The sequence below is a fragment of the Aphelocoma coerulescens genome, chromosome 7, assembly GCF_041296385.1.
Source record: "Aphelocoma coerulescens isolate FSJ_1873_10779 chromosome 7, UR_Acoe_1.0, whole genome shotgun sequence".
In the NCBI taxonomy this organism is placed as follows: domain Eukaryota; kingdom Metazoa; phylum Chordata; class Aves; order Passeriformes; family Corvidae; genus Aphelocoma; species Aphelocoma coerulescens.
In genome coordinates, this window is record NC_091021.1 from 31516110 (window position 1) to 31539720 (window position 23611).

At 43.3% G+C, this 23611-nt stretch overlaps 2 protein-coding genes across 3 annotated transcripts in view; one reads left to right on the forward strand and one right to left on the reverse strand.

Moving 5' to 3' along the window:
• Window positions 1-4082: 4082 nt before the first annotated feature.
• INSIG2 (insulin induced gene 2) lies at window positions 4083-16979 on the reverse strand. 2 transcript variants are annotated; one of them, XM_069021190.1, is made up of 6 exons: window positions 16912-16979; window positions 12673-13010; window positions 9769-9893; window positions 7541-7707; window positions 7022-7121; window positions 4083-6558 (listed from the first exon to the last, which is right to left on the reverse strand). In XM_069021190.1, the coding sequence occupies exons 2-6, from the start codon at window positions 12914-12916 to the stop codon at window positions 6517-6519; spliced, it is 678 nt and encodes a 225-aa protein (XP_068877291.1). In that variant the 5' UTR covers window positions 12917-13010; window positions 16912-16979; the 3' UTR covers window positions 4083-6516. The 2 variants fall into 2 exon arrangements, with proteins under 2 accessions (XP_068877291.1, XP_068877292.1); XM_069021191.1 differs by lacking the exon at window positions 16912-16979 and adding an exon at window positions 16354-16772.
• A 105-nt stretch (window positions 16980-17084) lies between these two features.
• Window positions 17085-23611, forward strand: part of CCDC93 (coiled-coil domain containing 93) — a 72878-nt gene continuing 66351 nt past the window's right edge. The window contains exons 1-2 of the mRNA XM_069021187.1: window positions 17085-17177; window positions 19071-19266. The gene's annotated coding sequence lies outside the window, so the exon portion shown is untranslated. The remainder of the gene's footprint in view (window positions 17178-19070; window positions 19267-23611) is intronic.

The window sequence follows — 23611 nt, forward strand, 5'->3', positions numbered from 1 at the left end:
TTGACACACTGATCTGAGGAAACTGGTTGGTAAGAGGAGCCTGAAACCACACAAAGCAGTATTATTTCTTTCTCCCCAGTTTAATCAGAGCAGGCACAGGTCCAACACAAAGCCTCAGCTGAATTTCCTACAAGCAAAATACCGGCCCAAAAAAAAAAAAAAAAAAAAAAAAAAAAAAAGCAGGATTGTGGCAAGCATTTATGACAACAAGCTCATCACCGGCCAACATTTTGTATTTGCATCATTATTAATCTGCTCTGCCAGATCTGATTCTCCTGAAGAGCTGATATCCCATATGAAAAGCACACATTGCAAATCACAGAGGATGATGACAGTTTTCATCAGTGCTGAAAGACAGGAGGGAAAGGCAGAATCTGCAGCGTGCTGCTCTTACGTGTTGCACAATGTAGGAATTTTTTTGACCTGTATCAGATGAGAAAAGAACTAAGGTCTAAACAATTTCATCCCTTTAAAACACAGTGGGCCAAATTCCCGACCAGCACGAAATGCTGCACATCCACTGAAATCGATGGAGTTACGCCAGTCCGGCTGAGAACTTGGCTTTGCATGTCAGTTCATTCAGCAATGATTGCACTTGACGTGCAGCTCAGAACAAGCATTTGTTTTCAAAAAGAAACAGTGGAGTCTTTCAGGGCTAACCCAGCCTAATCATAGTCCTGGCTCCAAGAACAGGATTAACAGTCCTTAGCTCAGGCTGCTATTTGTGCAAAGGAAGAGTAAGGAGGAGGAAGAAAGCATATTCTTCTCTCTTTGGCACACTGATGGCATGTCCCACTACTCAAGACAAGAAATGATGGTGTGCAGAGCAGGGCAACTTTGCTCTTTGTTGGAACCTGTAATTAACACATGCACTTAGAGGCATTGGGCATCCTTTCACCCCACCTGAACACCATGGAGTCACTCACTTTACCTCAACATTGCCAACCAGTGCCCTGGGCCAGACCAGCAGTTTCTCACAGAGTTCAAATGGAATGTGTCAATCTCAGCAAGAAGTTGCTAAAGCCATACTTCCATGCAAATTCTCTGGTGGCATAGCTAGGCTTACCCCAGGCATCCCTAGTCACAGAGGAAACAACTGGCACAGATGGGATACAGAAAAACAGACGAGCCAAAACATATTCTGGTGATCATGGCCAATGAAGAGAACAGCTGAGTCCAGAACAAGTCAATACAAATACATCTGTAAGACTCCCCTTACCCTTGTTTTGAAACCCAGGGTACAATCAGAACGATCACTTGCTGTCCTTCTCCTTCTTGCAACATTATGGAAAATGCTGGAGGCTCTCCTTGAATAATTTCTATATGGTAAATTAAGGTGCAACCCTGTTCCTCATGGCATTCTTTTTAATGCAAACATTTTTTCCCAATAATTGCGTGAAACAAATCTTGCTTTGAGGTTTGATTACCAAAAGCTATCAAATATTTAAATGTTGGTTACAGGATGTACACTGAACTAATCAGAGAACAGAAATAGCAAAACTACATCGTGAATTCAGACAGCAACATATTTATAAATACAGATTTTTCTTTCAGTAACTAATTTGCCATATTTGCTTCAAAGGCACAATTTCAGAATTTCTACCAACAAAGTCATAAAAAACAGACCTCGTGGCTACACCCGTGGACCTTGCCACTGCAAATGCTCTGCAATGTGTGCACATATCCCTGCAGAACTACAGTAGAACAGGTCACCTCCTGCAGGGATATTTGATAAAGACAAGGCAGAACTGCTGCCTGTACATAAAGTGAATCCTATGAACCTCAGTTTGGAAATGCTGCGGGTTGTGCATCTGACACAGATGTACAGGGCACACTGGACACAGAGCTCTCAACCAGCTTGGCCTGAAAAACATCAGTAGCTGCCTGTTCACTTTACATTCCTTTTTGTTCCTATACATTGCCTCCTACCTGCTACTGTGCTGGGCAGGCTAAAAAAGCGTGGATGTGCAACAGGAGCTACTGAACTTCTGTGCTTCAGAACCAAAGAACAAGAATGGAAAACCTCAAGAAAATGCCAAACTACATTTCAACCTGGATTTCAGCTTCAATCAGATCAAGAAATAACCCCTACTTCTTTCCCAGCACGGCTTTTAAACATTCAAAGCACAAACTCCCAGTACGCTGCCTGAAAAGCCCAGGCATAAAGTTTATCCTTTAATTTGAGGCTTTGTCATTTGGCTGGGGGAGAGGTAATCAGGACAAGGCTCTGGACCATGCTGCTCAAAACATGACAACAGACACACCAAAAATTCAAGCTGGCTGCCTAAAGCAATTAAAGGAGTGTTTACTATTCCATGACAGTTAACATGTTGGACTGACCTTTCATTTACTGTTTAGTGCTGAACATTAAGCTGCAAAATTACTCATGCTTTGCATTTAGTACTGGCATCAGAACTAAAAGCATTAGATAGCTATTCCCAGGGCGAGGCATGCATTCCCTCTGCCCAGCTGTGCACCTACTTTCACAAGCACTGATCTGCTATTTAACATCACTTCCACAGGATCTGTTCACCCATTGCCATCAAGAATTATTGGTAACACTGCTCCAAAATGTAAGAAGCATATGCAAAACGTCCAGGGTGATGCAGGTGGTGGAATTATGTTCCTTCCTTATGTACCAGGAAAGAAAAAAAGGGAGGACTGGTGTATGCCCACAGGTCCCTGTGGCAGCTCCCAGCCAGATGGCAGCAGGGAAGTACAGAAGCTGTGGAGGAAAAGTTTCTTTGTTTACTCTCCTCCTAGCTGCCTACAGCAGCCGTGTTATAATGAGAGGCACAGGGTGCATTTTTCAAGAGCCTAACAGCTCAGCAGCTGGAATATTCCCTCAAAAGCCAAGGAACTTTTCATTTGACACCCTCAGGCAGGAAGGACCTGGAATTTTCATTCTCCCAGGCTACAGATGGAAGGGACAGGTTAAGTTTCCAGCAAAACACCTTTGCTCTTGTGCTTTTGGCTAAACTTAGTGCTTACTACCCAAAATTATGGTTATTTCTCTCCCTGGCTGTAATCTGCCTGGTCAGACACATGGCAGGCCCAGGATGCTGCATTTTGATAGCAGAGTTAGGAATTTTGGGTCACAGGTTGCCAACACAAACAGGGGCTTTTTCTACTCACCCCCTGCACTCCTTCCAGCTTTCAGTCGTGGTGCTGTCCTGCTGTGGGACTGCATCCCAAACCCCCATGCACCTCTCTTCCCACCCTGTCTTCACCTCTGCCTGGACACTTTTCCATTACACATTTCCAAACCTCTATTTGTCACATCCTTTTTGAGACAGTGATGGGCACGATGAATGGAGTCTGTGAATACCAGAATAACATTCAGTTCATATCCAGACCAGAACATTAATAAATACAAATATATTATGAATTCCCTGCCATTTGTGTTTTGGGTTTTTTTTAATATTCATAGCAGCCATTTGTATCTAAATCTCTATTTTCTGCATTGTGAGTGAAGTTATCTTATTCCCACTGCAGATTCAAAAGGGCAGATTTTTCAAGGCTGCTCAGCATGGTAATTAAGATAGAATCACAGCTGATTTGATCTTCTCTGCTTCTTTTTCACTATTTTTATACAGATATGCAACCAATATGCCAGCTAAATGGTCAGAATTATTATGAGATGGCTAATAGAAGGCAACTCAGTGTATTTTAAATACCAATATAATTTCTTAAAGAAAGAAGAAACCTATCAATCAAGGTTGCAATTGTGTTTAATGCACATTTTGCTTTTAACAGCAATTTGCCAGTTCAAACAGCATAGAGCTTACAAGGGTTAATTGGTGAAGAGGTTATAGTGCTTTTAAAGTTGTATCTAAAATATACCTTATTCATTCTTTATTGAACAACGTTTTTAAGACAGTCCAAGTTACAGCTATGTGCTATACAGTAGCAGCATGTCCACACCACTAAAGTTAGTGTCAGCATTCTCATCATGAACCTTTCCCAGTGTTTGAACACATCAGCCCTAAAATCACAGCACAGTTTGAAACAACAGGACACCCACGATGTGATCCTGTACTGATGTTAGTCAAGTAAGAATAAAAACAGTAAGACACATATAATAAAGGACTCCACCCAAATTTATTTTGGATGATTGCTGCCTTTGTACAACATGCTCAAAATTTCCAAAATGAAATTTAAAAGTCAGCGGACAGCACAGTCTAACCAGGTTTAGCTGAATCTGAGTGCAAAGTGCTGTAGAGTGGGTGCCACAGATGCACAACAGCCACTTCCCACATACTGCACATTTCAACACACACAAGGCTGCTTCTGTGTAAGTATCGAGACTGGCAGGTAACAGCAGCTCTACCACCATGGGAATAACAAAAACAACTCATCTGCAGTTGTGCACACTCATTGGTCATGATGAAACTACACTGTTTACCCAGTCAGCACGCTGGCTACTGAGGTACCATGTTACCCCTTACAGTTAGGATATGAAATCTGAATTTTTAGGCCACTCATGCCCTGATAACTCAAGAAGGACTTCTCACGCTGTCCACCAAGCTGAAGCCATTTGTTGAAGTAAAGAAGGTGGATGAGGAGAAATACTGTAAGAGAGAGACCCAACTTCTTCAGAGAATTGTTAGAGCCTGCCTAAAGGAACTCACCCTTCATTCATGCCCAGCTTGGTTTTTTTAATAAAATGCTTCTTATTGCCATATGATTTGATTAAGAGAGAATCTCTAGTCAGGAATCTACTTAGAGATGTTCTACCTCTGCTTAAAGCGAAGTGCCTCTGTAGGTGCTTTTCTGAAGCATCACCCTGGGACAGTGTGCTGCAGGTGATGAGAAGTTGTAGAGCTGCAGAACCAAGCTCTTCATACATCACTTGCTTATTTATTATTTTTACAATTCCCCATTCAAGAAATTTTCCTTTTGTGACCATGTCTTTTGTTACAATGCTTTTGGAAGTGCTCATTCCACACTTTTCAGACTTGGAGGTAAGCAGGTAAGACTGAATAAGTTGCCTAGCTCAAGCTTCATGTACAATGCATTCACACATTTATTAATAAAAACTTGTCTAAACATCTACTTATTCTTTGGACCAGCTCCAGCCTCCCTAGGTGACTGTAACATGTCTTATAAACCTTTCATGGAAGACTTAAAAAATAGTACTTAAAGACAAAAAAAAGGAAAACAAATACATTTAAACATCATCAACGAAGACAGAAGGGGAAAACAAAGTGGAGACATCCCATGCCAAACTCACTGCAGGCACAGGTTAGCAGTGTCCTCTTGAAATCTGCTTTCTGCCTTCTTGCACTTCTTCTAGCTCATGGTCTTAAAAGGGAGCTGCAAAGCCAAGAGAAAATTCCATGTATGCCCCCAAATATGGGTCACACATTAAAAACCTTCTTAAGAAAGGAACTGATCAGCACACAGCCCATTTCAGCTTACTGCCCTACCAGGCTGTCTGTGCACAGGCACCTGTCAAACAGGGGTAACAGCATTTCTGTACCTCAGAAAACTGCTACAAGAACAAATACATTTATGGTTGCCTGGACACAGTAACAGCAACAAGGGGCTCCATCGTAGTACCTAGAATACATCCCTGCTGATCCCTGCCAACAGAGCAGGGGGTGGACAAGGACCACCCAGAGTAACATTGGTAATGGAAGGGTTTATGACACTATATGGTAGTGGCTGATTTCCTTCAGCAGAATTAAATTTTGCAATAAAAACTCCCTAAGTTGCTTTTCCTATCAACACAAATCAGCTTAAAGGATTGTACAAGAATGACCTGAACTGTATCCTGTTTTGCACACAAGCAGTTTCAGAATCGGTCCATGGTTCACATAAATTCAAAACCAAACATATATGCTGGGAGTACCAAGGGAAAAATAGCAAATAGTTTCCAGATTCAGTTTCCATTTCTGTGATACTTCTACTACAGACAATGAAATACTATGGCAATAACCCATGGAACCTGCATTGAGTTTCCTCACCTGTACTGTGAGTCAGAGGAATGATATACTGTGTTAATAGGCATAAATCAGTTACTTATTGCATCAAAGTTCACCTGTAATCCATAAATTTCATACAGATATTATGGGCTATCATCATGGACAGAGATCTTCATTGCTAAATGTGAACCCCTCCGTCTTTCACCAGCTGTTAAGAACAAATTCCTCAAAACTTTCAAGATAAAGTGAAGCAAGAAGTTTCAGCTACAGAAACATAGTGCAAAGGTTCAGTTTGGCACTGCAACATGACAGACTGACAGGAATTTATGGTAAACTGTTTAGATTTGGAAAAAAGAATCCTATAATTGAACCAATATTGTCAAATGTATTGCATACTATTGTAACTTCACAGTAATCAAAATCAGACATCAAGGTTTCTATTAGAAGCAGCAATCACAGATTGCAGTACAGTATATCACTCAAGGGAAAAAATTGCATTTTGGCAATTTCATAATCAAGTGTTCCTTATGCTCCTCCAACAGTCATTCGTCAGACATTTTCCTGTTTAAAAGGTGCATATTGTTTCCTCTCAGTCCTCGTGAGACTTCTCTGCAATGACTTTGCATTCATACTGAAAAACAGAAGTTGACAAAATAATATTAATTTATATAACTAGTAAAAAGGACCTAAGAAAGTGATTTTTCTACAAAACAGGTGATAAAATAGCACTTGTTAAACTCCACCCAGAGAAGTCTGATCTCTGTAAGTTCTGTGCACATACTGGTGGCTGCAATTTCTGTCCCCTGAGCAGGTCAGACTTTGGGGATGGCCTGATTTCCCACTAAACACAGGAGCTCTTACTTAGCTCATGGTCCTAAAAGTATGCAACAGAGTGTACAGAGCAAAACATGGGTGTGCTCTGAGTAACAGTATAATCAGCTCACCAAGTACATCAGCAAGCAATGATTGCTGATTTCTACCTCACTGCACGCCCTTGAGCCAAATAGCTGGCTGGTACACATGGAGGAAGAAATGATAAGTACACTTAAACTTTTACTGGAAGGCAATCAACCCTCCTCTCCCTCCAAACTCACCATTGCCAGCTGCCTGCCAATATTGCCCATTGTTATTCCACCAGCAAAAAATATACATGGCAACCAGGAACGAACATAGAGGAAGTCTGGAGAGGTGTATCTGGAAAAGAATGCACATTTTTGAGCTCAGCATTGTGCAATACAGAGAGTCCTCCAATCACAAGACAAATTCACAATTATTAGGACATATCAACTCAAAAATATATGTGTTACAGAAATTTAATTTCTTGCAGCAAACAAATCAAGGCTTCTTATTGATTATAGCTGCATTTGTTCAACCAAACAAAGCCTGTTACATTGTTGGCAAAGTAGCAATTTTATTTCAATTAGCATTTCCAACTAGATTTCTCACTTACACACACATAAAGAGCTTTCATGAACAGTCCAATTTATGCTGTGCTCAAAATTAGGTGCTGACAGCTTTGAAAGTCATGTCAAATCAAACCCCTTCAGTTATTCTGATTTAATGTTAACAGCTTCAGAACATTATCCTTTCACCTGAGGGGAGCAAATACTTACTGATAAACTCCATTGTATACCAGAAGCTGTGACACCAATGTGGCCAGGAAAGCAATTCCTACTCCAAGACCAAAGCCACTTCGTGACCTGTCAAAGGTCCACCACAGCCCAATGGACAGGGCTGCCAAAGTGAGAGACAGCTGGATATTGTTGGCAAAATCCACCTTCTGTGTTGGTTGTTAAGGATAAGCTTGGAAATACCATGTACAAGTATACAGCAATTTTTGTCATCCTGTTTATATTTAGGCACAACAGAAAAAAATACCATTAAGAAAAGTACAGTGCAACCTGTATCAGCTCTCACACAGCTATGAGATGTGAGGAAATAAGCCTTGTAATTGTCAGTATTTCAGGAAACTAAAAACTTACAACACTTCTTCAAATTTTAGGGTCTTTGCACTGTACTAGAGTGAAGAGCCTCTTCACCTACCAAACAATGAAGCATTTTATACAGACACACAATGCATATGTTACATCTCATCCTCACCTGGCCCTTTATTACACTCAATACGAAATCTTACATCTAGCACTAGACTTCTTCAACTGACAGGGACTTACCAATTTATCACTCTTAATTGCAATTTTGTTTAAATTACATGACGCTTTATATTCAGCTCAACGTTAGCATGTTAATGTTAATGATTTTATAAATCAAAATGAAAATATTACTGGAAAGTGATCATGTAAATCGACATTGAAAGTCAGTTTTGTCAACTTGTGAAAGAATTGTGAAGTCACTTCAGATATCTCTGTGTGTTTTACATCCTTCAAAATGTTTTGAAAACACCAACTCATTCTCATTGCTCCTGTCCAAAACAGGTAATTAAAAAGGGGCCTGTCATGTTTCATAGGCATGAAAACAAATTTATGAAATGACAATATAGAAACCACTGTTCTATTTTCTCACAAAAATCTGGAGAGAGACCTAGCAGAAATGAGAAACAAGCTTGACGAACTGAAATAAATAATTAGAGGATAAAAATCAATAGCTTCAGAGAAAGTGTCAAAGAAGATCAGAACCCTCACCAAATCTGGCAGTGTGCAGAACTGGCAGTAGCTGAAGAGAGAGCAGTCTGGAGAGCTGTCAAGCAGGAAATACAGACAGTACATTACTGATGTCCTGGAATATGGGGAACAGCTGTTAGAGAACTGAAGAAAATTTGCTGTAAATAACCAGACCCATGCAAAGAGGAGCTATCAATTCTTATTTCTTAAAAGCCCCAAAGTTGCCACGGGCTGACCCAAGAGGTACAGGCCAGGTCAGCAAGAACCACAGCAGCAGACCAGTGCATCTTTGGCAAGGAGAGTGAGGTTTGTGAGGGACAGTGGGAGTGACTCAGAATGTTGGCAGCTCCAGCTCATCAGGCCATACTGGATTGCAGAGGGTGAGGAAAAAACTACACAACAAAACTCAGCAGTGGCCTCAGTGAGAATTCAGCCAGCTCTCCCACCTTTCACTTAACGTGCCCTCTCTTCCTGGGAATGAGGAGATTCAGTAGCACATGAACAGAACTTTTAGCAGCATTTCTGTGAACTGTGTTGGAGCTGACACTGATGGAGATTTGAGTCACAGAGATGATCAACTTTCTTCACGAGACTCCAATTTTCACAAGCAGACCCTGGTTTCAGCTGACAGAGGAGGCACTACACATATCTACAGAAAGCCTCAGGACCCACAGCACTGCCAGCAAAGTGCACCATGAGAAAAGCACTCTGTCACCCAGGGTACTCTCTTGGCATGAAGGACGGCATCCTTTGCAGACAGGGGTAGCAACACTTCCTGGCACTGTATATTCCTGGGTATTCCTGGTCCTGAGTTTTTCCCACTCTTTGCAAAGTGCATGTGCTTCACTTAAGACTCAAGACAGGGCCTCAACTTCTTATTAGAGCATTAAAAAGACATCAGCTTGGAACGTCCTAAAGCACTTTTCTGTAATACCTACCACATGAGTATCTTCCCACACTAATTATTCAAAGAACATAAAGACTCTAAGTAAGATAGAGCCCAATATCAAGACATTTCTAATTAAACTATTTTTCAGAACAAAAAGATGTGAGATTCATCACTTCCAATACTGCTACAAGTTTGACATTAACACATATTCTGCATTTCCCTTGAAAAAATGTGCATGTTACACCTTTAACAACAATTCACCATGACTGACTGTGTGAGTTTTTTTAAGTGGAAGCCCAATTGTTCCCACTAATGTGATTTGAATATAGGATACAGCACTGGCATGGTTTATTCCCACAAAGACTGCTACACATCGCATTACACTGGACCATTCTCTCTTGAACTTATGTGGCTCTCCCAGATGTCTGTCCATGCAGGGGTACAATAACCCAATCACAGCTGTGGAGACAGAAAAGAAAAAAGGCCCTGAAGTTAAAGCACTGGCAACATTGAACTAGAATAAAGACCATCTAGACTTTGACAATTACAGTCACTACTAAAACAGATCTTTTAAGGACAAACAGCACAAAAACACACACTGTAAAAGAAGAGGAATTTCAAAGAATTTCATTATTTTAAAAAGCCCTGTAAGCTTCAGCAGCATCTTCAACCACTGCAGCAGAAGTAGCAATACAGAGACAATTTGAACCAGGGGCAGAGGATGACAGAGCTCTCTCCCACACCAAAATCTGAACTGTAGTTCAGAAAGAGCACTAATAGCTTGCAGGTTGGCACTTCCAAAAATCCCACGCATCAAACGTTTAAAATAGCTGCAAAACCAATATACCACAGTACTGGTGTGGTTTATAACATCAGTATTTTGTGTTTTCTTTTGTTCTTGTTACAAGCAGGCTTTGTTTGGATAATGCTTTGCTCTTCAATGCTACTATCAAACTCACCCAGAAGAGAGAAAGCCAAGAGCCTATGGTAGCTGCTGAATACAGGAATTCCAGCCCGAGGGAATTGTGATGCTCTTTCAGTATTTCTTCACAAATGTGCTCTCTACTGCAACTGCAGCTAAAAAGACTTTTACCAACCCCACTAAGGAATAATAATGGTGCTTTAATGTTAGACTGTAGTGGTGTGAGCACAGCAGAGACTGAGCCATCGGTACAGTCTCCAGTGCCTTCAGTCCAGCACACTGCTGGAGGTAGCACTGCAGATGCTCTTTATTCTGCCACACAGGAAACTGATCTCCAGGATTTGGGAAAATAAATCATCAGTAAAGTTGGAGTGGAAAAAAAACCTCCCTGAGCAATTTTCTTGCCAAAGGCCTTGGGCCAAAACTCATGACTAATAATGGTGATGGATGAAAGGACTTCTCTGAATGCAGCCTCGATCACCACTGATTATAAATATGCAAAATACCTTTATTCTGTTAATAATAATAAACCATACTGCAAAGAAATGTTCACATCAATTCCAGGAAGGCTGTGCAAGTACAGATGGTAAGAAAATGGGTGAATTATCAGCATTTACCACAGAGGTTCCCTGTATGTATGCTAGAAGAGAAGATAAGGAAAGAAAACGGAGAAGACTGATAATGAAAATAAAAGACCCTGAACACCTCAACAGGGGTGAATCCTGCTAGGAAAAGCCAATTAAGGCCACAGTACCTTTAAATCAGGTAGCTTAAAATCAACTACTATAATCAAATACACTTTATAAGTCATATCCAGTCTTTCCATCAAAACCACCAACCCATCAGACCCAGAAAGGCTGACAAGTTTCTTGTGAGATGATGGCAAGATGTAACCTTCCTGAGCTCCCACTGGCAGCTGCAGGGTTCTCAGGTGACCCAAGAGAGCACAAGGTGCAGCCTGATGCAAACAGCTGATGGTGCAAACGTTGCAGCGAACACTGCAAACCTCGTGCACTGCTGCTGCAGCAAGCTGGGGCTCACTGTAACCCCCACTAATCCATATATAAAAGATCAAACCTGTACCAGGCTTATTTGTCAAGACAATCAGTTTGACCAGTTTAAAGCATAAAAGAAAAATGCAGGAAATGCAGGATATAAACCAAAAACTAATCAAGAATTTTGGCAAGAAGAAGAGGACTAAGATAACTAGCAGATAAAGCAGGTATGTAAGTGCCACCATAACACTGCAGAATACAACATTCAGGGATCTGTCTGGAGGGTTTCCTTTCAAATCAGGCTCCTCTACGACATCTGAAGTGTACTATTTCAAGAAGGTATCAAAAAAAACCCCAATTAGACTACTAGGAAAAAACCAGGCTTAAATATTATCATTAGTAAAACAGTGATGCCATGTCAAAAACAATTTTATTGACTCATATTAATACTCAGAATTGTGAGCTGCTCAATGTGATTAAAACTTGCCTCTAGGAATATACCACCTGTATTCACCACAGCAGAATCCACCAGTACTGGCTGCAAAGAACATTCCCTTAGTAAAGCATGAAACTGACCCAAAGCACCAGTGAATTTCAGAGCCAGGTAGAAAGTCAAATTCCATCATGCCTGTAACATGGAATACCCCTTGATACTTCCAAGGAGAGGAGAAGTTCTTACCACCTACAGCAGACAACTCACTTAAACTGGCTAAACTCAGAGAAGGTCATAGGAGAAATGGAGCATGTTCACATCATCTGAAATACACAACTGCACAGAGGTGTTCTGTTCTGCACCGTGCCCCTACAGCTGCAAACTGCAAGCCTCAGCTCCCAGAGACACAGTCAGGGCTCCCAGCTTTGCAGGGCTAAGGCTGTACCTCAGACTGGAAGGAGGAACAAATAGAAAGCTGGACCATAAAAGAGAACATTTCTCAGGGTGGTGTGCTGTGCTCAAACAAGGCACTGTGTGCTGCACAGTCTGACACCACTGGGATATTTTCAAGGGCTGTCTGGGAGCACACTCCTGTAACCCAACTCCAGGTCAGCAGCAGCATCACCTCCTCACATTGTTAAACTCTAACCCAGCAGAAAAAAACAAAGGTTATGCTCTACTAACAACATTACAGTAAGAGAAGTCAGCAGAAGAACAATTTCTGGACACATTCACATTTGTGTATACAGGGGGAGATCAGAAGGATATCAACAGCTCAACAAGGACAGTGATGCTGAAAGGGAATTTATCTTCCCCACCTCTCACACAGTTTTTTGTAACTACCTAACTACCTCTGCACACCAGGCATACACACGTGACTGAACTTACCTGATGCTGTGCCACAGCAGGGGGGTACCCACCAAGCTGAGGAGAAGATGCTTGTGATCACATCAGGGGGGAAGAGAGTAACATTTCTCTGGATCTGAAGCAAGTTTAACACTAATGCAAGAAATACACCAATAAAAAACAGCACTACACCACGAATTACCAAATTCATGCCCCGACTGGTTACAGATGAAATGTACGGGCCACACTTTTTTGGTAAGGTTGGCATTGCATCATTTTCTGCCATGACTTCTTATGTTATCAGAGGCATCCAAGAGGCTGACTGAGGATTTGCTTGCAATCAGTATTTTGACTCTCTTCAATTAGGAGACACCCAAACCCTGAAAAATAATAAAAAAAAGTGAAAATGCATATATAAGAAACATTACATGCATTTCTCTTATTTGGAGATTGGGTTAAAAAAATGCCTATTATATTTTCTTCTGAATTTTCTGAGGAGGCAATTAGTCCTTTGATAGCAGAATCAATGATAGCTGCAAAAATGCCTTACAAAGGAAACAGGTTTTACAAATAGCTTTTTCTACTAGGAGACAGAGGAGGAAACACATGGGATGGGACAGCTAGGAATGGGAAAGCACATTCTAGGAGGTGAAGAAATGACACAGGTATCAAATGGAAGAAAGGCTTGCTTTGCAGTAAGAATAAATTGTTTTTCTCCCCTCCTTTAAGCAACAACTGGAAGTTATATAATTCAGCAGCATGTAAACACAGCCCTCAATTCCAAGTCAGCCACAGAGGTTCAGAGATCGCTCTTCTTAAAGAGAAACCAAAAAACATTTCTCAATTGGAAAGTGAAATCTGAGAAGTAACTTTTGGGCTGGAGTCAGAATTTCAGCAATGCTGCAGCACACATGGTTTGTAATCTCCAGTAAAAGCAAACAGCTCAGCAAACCAGAGCAGTAACTTCAACACAGAGAAATATTTACCAAAGTAACACACACTTCTGGTGAAAACTGACATACACTACTACAAATCCTAACTGTAATCAGGCACAGAAGCACCTGAGGGCAAAGGAAAAGGAGCTCCACCTGCCTTCGCACTAGGAAGCCTCTGACATGAGTAACTGCTGGCACTACAGGAATGGCAGAGTTCCCATCCCAATCCCTCTTTTTAAAAAAAACCAAACCTGTCCATCATGAATCTTGTTATACATGGATTCAGTGCCACATTCATGTATAACAACGATTTTGATCGACAGCTTAGCCACCTGGAACTTCAGAAAAAAAGCCCTGACATTGTTTTTAAATTTGAAACTGCCAGCTGGTGGCGGCTTCTGTTAACTCTTATTTATGGCATATGGGGAGCCAAACCAGAACATCCATCCCCTTTCATCTCAGCTCCAGCAGATCTGGAGGAAGCTCTCTGAAGATACAGCAGCAGAGCAGAGGACCCAGCATTCATTCACTTCCGCTGACTGAAAGCCAAAGGCAAGTTAAATTCATCCAGGCTAGTTAAGATACTCCAGTCAACTGCACAGAAGATGTGATGCCACATCATGGCATCCTCCACCACGTGAAAAAAAGTTCCAGCAGGCAGAAAAAAAAAAGAAAAACAGTTCTGTTCCTACAAAACTTCCCACTGGCAGTTTGGGGAGGCAACAGTGTCTTCCTAAGAACACAAGATCTCATCTACACAGCCAATTCCCCACGGTACTTGTAATCATGAACACATCTTGGGGCGAAAGAGAACAACCAAAGTGTCGGGCTTCTTAGTCTGCTTCCTGACTCACACTGCCAGCATTGATGTCTGTATCAAGGCTGGCACTGGCACTGCAACACAACTCCTCCAAGCAAAAAGGAGGTGCTCCAGATTTTTCTTCCCTGCTCCGGATGGCACAGCACTGGAGCTTGGATAATACATTTAGCCTTCAGGAATGAAACCATGGAGTCACAAAAACATCACTATTTCAGCTGAGAGTCTCCCCTGTGTCCCTTGGGGTTTTGCCCACCAGGTAATCACAGGATTTCTCAGAATTTACAGGAGTCTTTTCAACACATGGCATTGGAGGCTGCAGCTCCCAATTACAAGCTTTGCAGTAATACTGCGCCTAACAGGGGCTTTCAAACTGTTATGTCCCTTCTCAGCCTTAGCTTGCCTAGGGAAATAAGCTAAACTCTTGACTCTCCACTTACTTCACTATCCCAACAGCTTTTGGCACTTCCGGAAGTCTGCGTATTCCTTTTTTTTAAATGCATGATCTGAGCTGATGTGCAAGAAAGTTCACACTTCTATTTCTCTTTAATAAGCACCACACAGGACCAGAGTTTCTTTTTTCAGTCATAAAGTGGTTTGCTCATGCCCCGTGATCCTTTACTACATTCAAGTCTCTCTCTCTCCTGTTACTGAAGTCCTTGTTCCCTGGTACAGCTCCAGACCTCGCATGCTGCATTTCAGCCGGTAGGTGTTATTTAATTCTGGCACCCAACTTCAATCCACTTTTCCTGAAGGATTTCTCAGTCCTCTTTGGCCCTGCAAACGTTGCCAGCTTTGGGTCATCAGCAAGAATCTTACTGCATCCTATTTTGTGCACCAAGATTATCAACTAAAATAGAATCATAGAATGTTTTGGGTTGGAAGAGACCTTAGAGACGATCTAGTTTAATCCCCCCAAATACTGAGAGAGATCAGCCCAAGTCCCTGTCTTTGATGAAATCTATTAATAATTTCCTTGCATAGATTATTTCCCCATTTTACACTCTCTCTTGGTATCTCTCTCTAACAAGACTCTGCTTCTTGTAATTCTTCAACTACAGGAATCTTCAGCCTAATTAAGAATCATCAACTCTCCCACATGGCAATACTAATGTAAACACCAATCAGCTCTTACTGGTTTTTTTTTTCCAGAAATGCTGATGATCAAATACACAAACACTGCAGTTACAAGTTATTCAAGGCACTAGCAACGTATTTTTATTAGCAGGTAAACAGCCTGACCACAGCGAGGGCACCTGGGTGGGTATATATCGACATATGTTTACAAAACGTAATTCAAGGTCTGAAACTAGCAGGATGCAGTCGTTTCCACCTGGTAGTTTCTCACCCTACCCATATCATTATTAGTTGTTTGACCAGTTTCCAGATTTTCCATCGACCCTAAGACCTTCTGGCATGCCACAGAGCAACAGGGGAACGGAGCAAAGTGATCAATGCTCAGGAAAGATTCTTCAGTGCCCCAGACAGCCTGGGCTCATAATGTTCTGGCACAGCAAAGATATATACTATCATTACCTTCCATGGAAATTAAATTACTCTAAAGACACCAATTAATCTCTAAAGGCACCAATTCCTGCTGACTAGGAGGCCACTGTTCCTGCAGACAGCAGAGACCACGTCTCCTTTCAAGCCTTATGTTTTACTGCAGGTTTCCTCTCAGATAGGAACAGACCACAACATATTGAACCAACACGACTTCTGAGCCTTCATCTCTTAGGAATGCACATTCACAGCTGTAACACCGCACTGAAAGCTGCAGGCTTGGCACGGCCAGAGCCTCAGCTGCACTTCCTTCCTCGCTGGCACACTCGGATTCAGCCCAAGCTTTTCAACACACCGTGCACCATACACGACTTGCAAGGCAGCCACACGGTGTCTGCCTGGTATTGCGCAAAAAGTTAACAAGTAAATTATCGCCCTAAACATTTCCAAAACACTTAGTCACTTAACTGTCTCCTAAGGAGAAGATCGGTCTTGCTCCCGTGCGCTCTCCCTGCGCACCGGGAGCGATTCACGACTTCTGACACCACACAGACACACCGGACACGGCGCGGTGTGGCCAAGAATAAAATTTATTTAGGCAACACCACGCAGGAGATGGCAAGAAACCCTCTGTCTGCAGCGAGGCAACGCCAAAAGCAAAGCAAACCATCGCCCCTCCAGGCATCGAGAGCGGCGGTTCTGCCCCGGATCCCCGGGCCGGGGGAGCCCAGCCCGCCTGGGCAGCGCCGGCACCTCCTGCCCGGCCCCGCACGGCCGGCGGAGGGGCCGCGGGCCTGGGGCAGCCCCGCCGGGCACAGGCTCTCCCGGCTGTCGGGGAACGGCTCCGCCGGCCTCTCCCTCCGTCGCGCCCGGCCCCACCGCCCCGGCCCGCGGGCAGCACGGGGCCGAGGGGCACCGCTGCCCGCCCGCCTCGCCTCGGCCCGGCTCGTGCCCCCCGCCCGCGGCACCGCGGCACCACAGCCCCGGCCCGGCCCGGCCCGGCCCCTCCGCAACGCCGGGACTCACTCGGCCTCCGCCATCTTCCGCAGTCCCCGCCCCGCGCAGCCTCCGCAGCGCCCGCCGGGCCTCGGCCGGGCCGGGCACGGGCAGCGTGGGGGGAGCGTGGGGATGCTCCGGCGGGACCGCCCGCACCCCGCTGCTCTGCCTCCGAGAGGCTTTGGGTACCGCAACTGGGACTCTGGAGCAGCTCCAGAGGAGCGCCACGAAGTTGATAAGAGGAGCGCTTCACGTTGAGTCCTGTGTGCAGTGTTGAGCACCACAGTGTAAGAAAGGTATTAAGCTATTAGGGAATGTCCAGAAGAGGCCAGGAGGGTGGGGGAGTTCTGGAGGCCGAATGAGGAGCGGCTGAGGGCCCTTGGTTTGTTCAGCCTGGAGGAGAGGAGACTGAGGGGAGGCCTCATCAGGGTCTTGAACATCCTCACGGGAGAAGGTGGAGGCACAGGTACTGATCTCTTCCATTTCATGACCAGTGACGGGACCTAAAGGAATGGCCTGAAGCTGAGCCAGGGGAGGTTTAGGTTGGATATCAGGCAAGGGTTTTTCATCCAGGGTGGCTGGGCATGGGGACAGGCTTCCCAGGACAGTGATCACAGCTTGGTACCAAGCCTGACAGAGCTCAGTAAGCATTTGGAAAACACTCTCAGGCACATGGTGGTGTCCTGTGCTGGGCTAGGAGCTGGACTTGGTGATCCTGATGAATCCTTTCTGGCTCGGGATATTCTGTGATTCTCTGATAGGCTGGGAAAGTTGGGGCTGTTCAGCCTGGAGAAGGTTGCATGGAGACCTCATAGAAACCTTCCAGTAGCTGAAGGGGCTTACAGAGGAGCTGGAGAGGGACTATTCGTCAGGAACTGTAGTGACAGAACAGGGAGTAGTGGGCATAAATTGGAAAACTGGAAATTTAGATTAGATATAAGGAAGAAATCTTTTACCATGAAGGTGGTGAGACACTGGAACAGTTGCCATGGGGAAATTGTGGGTGCCCCATCCCTGGCAGTGTCCAAGGCCAGGCTGGATAAGGCCTGGGTCAGCCTGGTATAGTGGGAGTGTCCCTGCCCATGGCAGTGGAGGTTGGGACTGGATGATCTTTAAGGTCCCTTCCAACCCTTAACATTCTGTGATTCAATAATTAGAAGGAAAGTCATATGTGTTGGGCTGTTTGCCCCATGACCATGCTCCCAGCTGGGCTGGGGGCAGTGGTGAGGGGCTGTGCTGCAGCCTGTACTGCTTTCAGGCACAGACATGGTGGGGATGAAATCCTTGTCCCCAGCTGAAGCTGCCAGCCCAGCTCCCCTCCTCCTGAACACCTGCTTCTGCAATGACTTTCCCATGTGCTTGACTTTAGTGATTGAGGACAAAATTGCACATCTCCTTATTCCAGAAGCTATGTTTTCATCGCAGGTTTGAGCCTTTTGAGGAAAATGTACAATGTGAAGCAGAAAACAATTGGCTTTAGCCTGTCTTAGGGATGGTAAAAGCATCACAATAAAAATTATATGCATGGGTGGGACATGGGAGAATAATGCTGTTACATTCATTTATATATCATATATATTCATTATAACATTATATTCATTATTATTCTATTAATGAATTCTTCCCTTTCTCATTGCACTGATATTGAATACAATTTTTTAGAAATATTTGTATATTGCATTGCCCCAAGCTTGGTATTTCACTGCAAAGACTTTGACAGAGCTTTCCATATTACAAAGTCTGCAGTAATTCAGTGCATATCCCATTACAGTTCCCAGAATAATGAGTAGGTAGGATGGAATTTTTAGCTGTTTACTATAGTGGCATCTTTAGTGATAACTGTGGTTTCTTGGTGCTGGTATATTGTGACCAGCAGTGTCACCAAACATGTACAAACTGAGAGGGGAGGATATGAGTCTATAATAGACATATTAAGAATGGAAAAGGGAGACATTTGCAGCAGCAGAAACCCATTGTGGTTTAGATGAGCAATAAATGAATTTTCAAATCATTCAACTTTGGCTTTTGTCACACAGAAACAAAGTCTTTTTATTCTCAGTAATTCCTGCTGAGCTGCCTGCCCTGTCTGTGGTTTAGATAGTTACTTTGCTGTACTTGAATGCCAAATTCTGGATTGAGAAAGACAAAAGGTTTTTTTAATCAAATAAAATATCTTTCCCTAACATCAGATAAATGCCTTTGGCCAGCCACATGCCTGAAGCAGAACAAAGTGCCTTATCTGTTTGTGCCTTGAAGACCAGGACCATCAGAAAGCCTGAAATAAGAAACTTTGGGAACGTGAAGTGTGTGCATTGGAGAGGAATCTACTCCATAAGTAGATGGAGACTGCCAGTGACTGCTGGATCTTTCCTTCTCTAGACACATGTAAGTATAGTCAGGTAATGATTTGTATATAAATTTGGATTCAGTCAGGTCTGCGGCTGGGTTTGGTAATATAAAATTAAAAGATCTTAATTCCTACCAAAAAATAAAGTGATCATATGACACATATTAGCCATATTGATAGAGGGGCATTGAAACTAATATATGAGAAAGTTAATAACCAGTGTTGGTGTAAATCACTGCAACTCCAAGGACCTTAGGACACTGCCAGCTCACACCAGCTCAAGTCTCAGTCCTTAAACCCATCTGGTTATCCTAGAGGGCAAAATATCCTGTTGCACAAAAATGGGAGAAGCATGAGGAAAAAGTGTACCAAAATGTATCTGAATTGGAAATTGCCAAAATAAATACATCAACAAATAGTTTTACAGAGAAAGGAGACAGAGCTATGACCTGCAGAGAGATGGCACTTGCTCTGAATTGACTGGAATTGCTATGAAACATCACATCTGTTTTGGAAAGCAGCACAGAGTTGTTTCATTGCACTGGCTGCAGAACAAGATAATCCAAAATGTTCTGAATTTAGTTTTGGGACATCAGTATTGCTCTGGATATAATAAATCTGACAAAGAAAAACTCAGGGAAGTTCATAAAAAGCAGAGGAGCCTAAAGCAGCCATATACCTCTAGAAAAAGCAGAATTGCTCTCCTGTCCCTAAGAGTGGCTTTTTAAGAGCTGTACTTTGTAAAGGCCTTCAGAGCTGGTTGAGTGAGCCAAGGGCAGTTGGCTTGACTGGAGGTGTGTCCACAGCAGGACCGTAGAGGAAGGGCAAGAGGACCATGGATACATGGATGGATGGATGGATGGGTGGGAAAGAAAGTAAGAAAGTAGGCGGAAAAACCTAACCCAAGTCTTTGTGTGGTGATCCATGATAAAATGATGGGGTGTTTCTGAGACCAATCATGTGTAACTTGGGAAGAGGCTATGTGTATGACAAGAAAAAGCCTTCTATAGAAATCTGGAGCTGATTCCTGGTAGGGCTTCCAGAGTTTATATAAACGACAACATCAGGCCAAAGTTGTCGTTCTTTACTGAGGCCTTCGCTGTGTGCAATAATGGGGCAACCACAGAGTGCATTCAGTGTAAGAAAATCACCTGGGTGGGAGCCTTGCTCCCAGAGATTAGGCCAGGTTTGTTTTCTGTCAGGTGTGAGAATGAATGTCCATAGAGCTCTTCAAGCACAGTCTGCAGATCCTAAATATCTGTGACATCCCTTCTGCAGAAGCCTGTTTGTGAGCTGGGCTGAAGCATGGCCAATGACCAACAGCAGCTTTGCAACAAGGGATGCCTTTCCATGTTGCAGACAACTATATCAAGGACTGCTGTGATCTGGGGCCTTTAGCTAGGATTGTGAAAAAAAATACTGTAAATTCTAAATATTCTTCAGGAATATACATCTCTTCCAAAGCCTTCACATACAGAAGGCTTCTGGAAAGCCTTCATAAATAAAGAATTACAGAACTGGGCACATTTTCCAGAAATGCCTTTTATCTCACCAGCTGAGGATGCTTTTGTGTTTTATTATCTGCAAAAGGAGGTGCTGTAGCCACCCAGGTTAGCACACAGCTGGGTCACAGGCAGAGAGCAGCATGGCTGACAAGTCCTGCAGCACAGGAGCTCGTTAGGCACAAAGTGCAGCGTGCTGTGAACTACTCTGGGGTCTTGGCAAGAGTGCAGCCAGCAGTGGACAAGTTCTATAAAACTAATTTTCCAATAGTGTTGGCATTTTAGAGAGGAAAGGGAAAAGAGACAGCAGCAGTGTGAAGCCATCAGATCACATGCACTCTCACATATGAAAAGGGCTTGTGCTTATCTCAGGTTAGCAACAGGATATGCAGTTTTATGTCTGACATCAAATTTTTGTTTATTCATTTTGCAAAAGATGCTGGGTTGTCAGCTCCAGGGGCTAAAGTCATTTATGTGCTGAAAAGTGCTGCATGGACAAATGCAGCCTGGATTTCCCTGTATCACTCTGCCAGCGTGGCTCAGCCCTGTTTCAGTTTCCCTACTCATTCAGTACTTGCTAAAATAGTCACCTAGGGAGTAAACACTGCCAGCCATGGCCGTGGTTTCTGAGATATGGAGTCCAGCCCAGTCAGAAGTTTGCCAAGAAAACCTCATTGCATCACGCGCCACAGAGCCACCAACAGCTGTAGCATTGAAGGACTGTGACATTTAAACAAGATACTGAAAATGCAAGGTGATCATCGCCATGTTACAATGCATCCAAATGTGGAATTTAGAAATTAAAGGCTTCCTACCATATTTTTATAGCACCAGGCAACATCTAGGTTCAAGGGACAGACTGAATAGCTGGGACAATGATCTTCAGTGGGGCGTATTTTTTTCAGTGGTAATTTCTGGTGAGAAGCAAGGACAGTGTGGAGCCTGAAGATACACAGGGAATGTACATGAATGCATTCTAGTCCTGTGAGTGCATGCATCTGTCATAAGTGTGTCACTTGCTAAGAGTCAAAATAAGGTCAGTGCAGATGAGTAAGTATATGTAAAAAAAGGACAGGGAGGAAATTCATGTCAAATCAAGCTAAAAATACATGGCTGAGTGGATGAGGAAAATGGCATAAAAAATGCAAACAGAAAAACTGCAGTCTGAGAATGAAAGCAGCCTTGCACAAGGAGTTAATTTTTTTCCTGGGCTTGATTGAAAATATTTTAAATATATGTGTCTTTGAAGTTAGAATGAAAATTAATGTATTTAAGTTTGGAGGTTCACAGTTTCTCTCCCCATGAAACTCAGATTCTCTCCCTTCCTGCCTCCCTCCGTCCCTCCCTTCCTCCTTTTCCCTCTCTTTCTCCTTCATTCCCTTTGTGGCATCTTAGATCCACAAGGAAGGAAAACATTCTAGGAACTGCACTTGAAAGAAAGCTTCTGCCCAGGTTCCCAAGGTTTTCCATGTAGTCATTAGCAGGCAATCACAATGACAATTGCATTTGGTAATACTATTGACTGAATTTATTTCAATTGGCATTGTATTTGTAGAGGTACAGACTTTATACAAAAAATATCAACAACTCATTTTAAATTATTTTGAGATAGGGCAATAACCCACCCCTGTTTTGCCCTTCAGTGTACGAAGGCAGAGTGTGAACCTCTAAGGCACATGTTGTGAGTTTTGGGGTGGCTCTGTGCAGGCCCAGGAGTTGGACTTGATGGTCCTTGTGGGTCCCTTCCAATTCAGGATATCCTATGAATCTGTGAACAAGGCTACTCCTGCAGAGTTTACAGTCCAGAGAGGAGCAGATTCCTCTGCAGGTGGTAGGAAGAAACAGCACACAGAGTGTGATTGTTGTGCTCATTTGATGCATCTATTTTAAGTTAAAAAATTGTCTTCTGGAGAGGCCTGTTTCTTTCCTTCACCTGTTGCAGTTGGAAAAGGTGCCAAACTTCATAGACATCTAACTTTTAGGCCTCAGAATAAGGAGATAATGATGTTATCCTGTGTAATTTGTTCAACAGCACAGGTTATCTGGGTCAGTGTTGAGGAATGTTTGTGTTGCAGCAGTCTCAGGCACTTCTGTCGGGCAGCAATCACTGCTGGCATTGACAGTGCTGGGAAGGACACATTACAGAGCAGTTTGAAAAATGTCTATTTCTCTTAGCCAACTGAAACCTGCAAATTTACAGTGACAATTCAAATACCACCAGTTCTCATTTCCAGCAAATATTTCCATTTTGCAGCATCCAACTTCCTCACAAATTTGACCTTTCCCTCAAAAAGCACATGATGCAAATGTAAAAATAAAGGAACCAAGAGCTCACTTAGAAACACAATTTTCCATTGAAAGCAGTTTTAATGAAATATATTCCATCAGCTGTAGTTGCTTCTGACAGTCAGTAAGTGATTCGGGTGCCTAAACACAGGATTCACGGTCTGTTTTAGAAATACACTAAGGCATCCAGGATACCTGCATGGAGCTGGGGATGTGACAGCCACCTGTGAGACCCTTACCGGGCTGGGGCTGGGGTGGGACACTCCGGGGCATCTGGAATAGCATTGCACACCCTGTGGCTGTGCAATTAATCTCAGAATCTCTACCATTTCAGACAATCAAACATCCCATCTGATGCCATTACTAATGGGCTGCCAGAGCCTGATAAAGGAGAGGGGGCAGCAGCACAGTGCCCTTGAGTCTCACCCTAAATTCATGACACTCTTTTGGTCTCTCCTGGTTATTTTCCACCAGAGCAGCCAGAAATTCCTGCGGTGGCATCTCTGTGCTGTGACCTCCAGCGAGTGCAGAGCGCCGGGAGCTGGCTCACCCACTGCCTCCATGCCAAGCCCCAGAGCAGGAGGCAGAGTGCAAT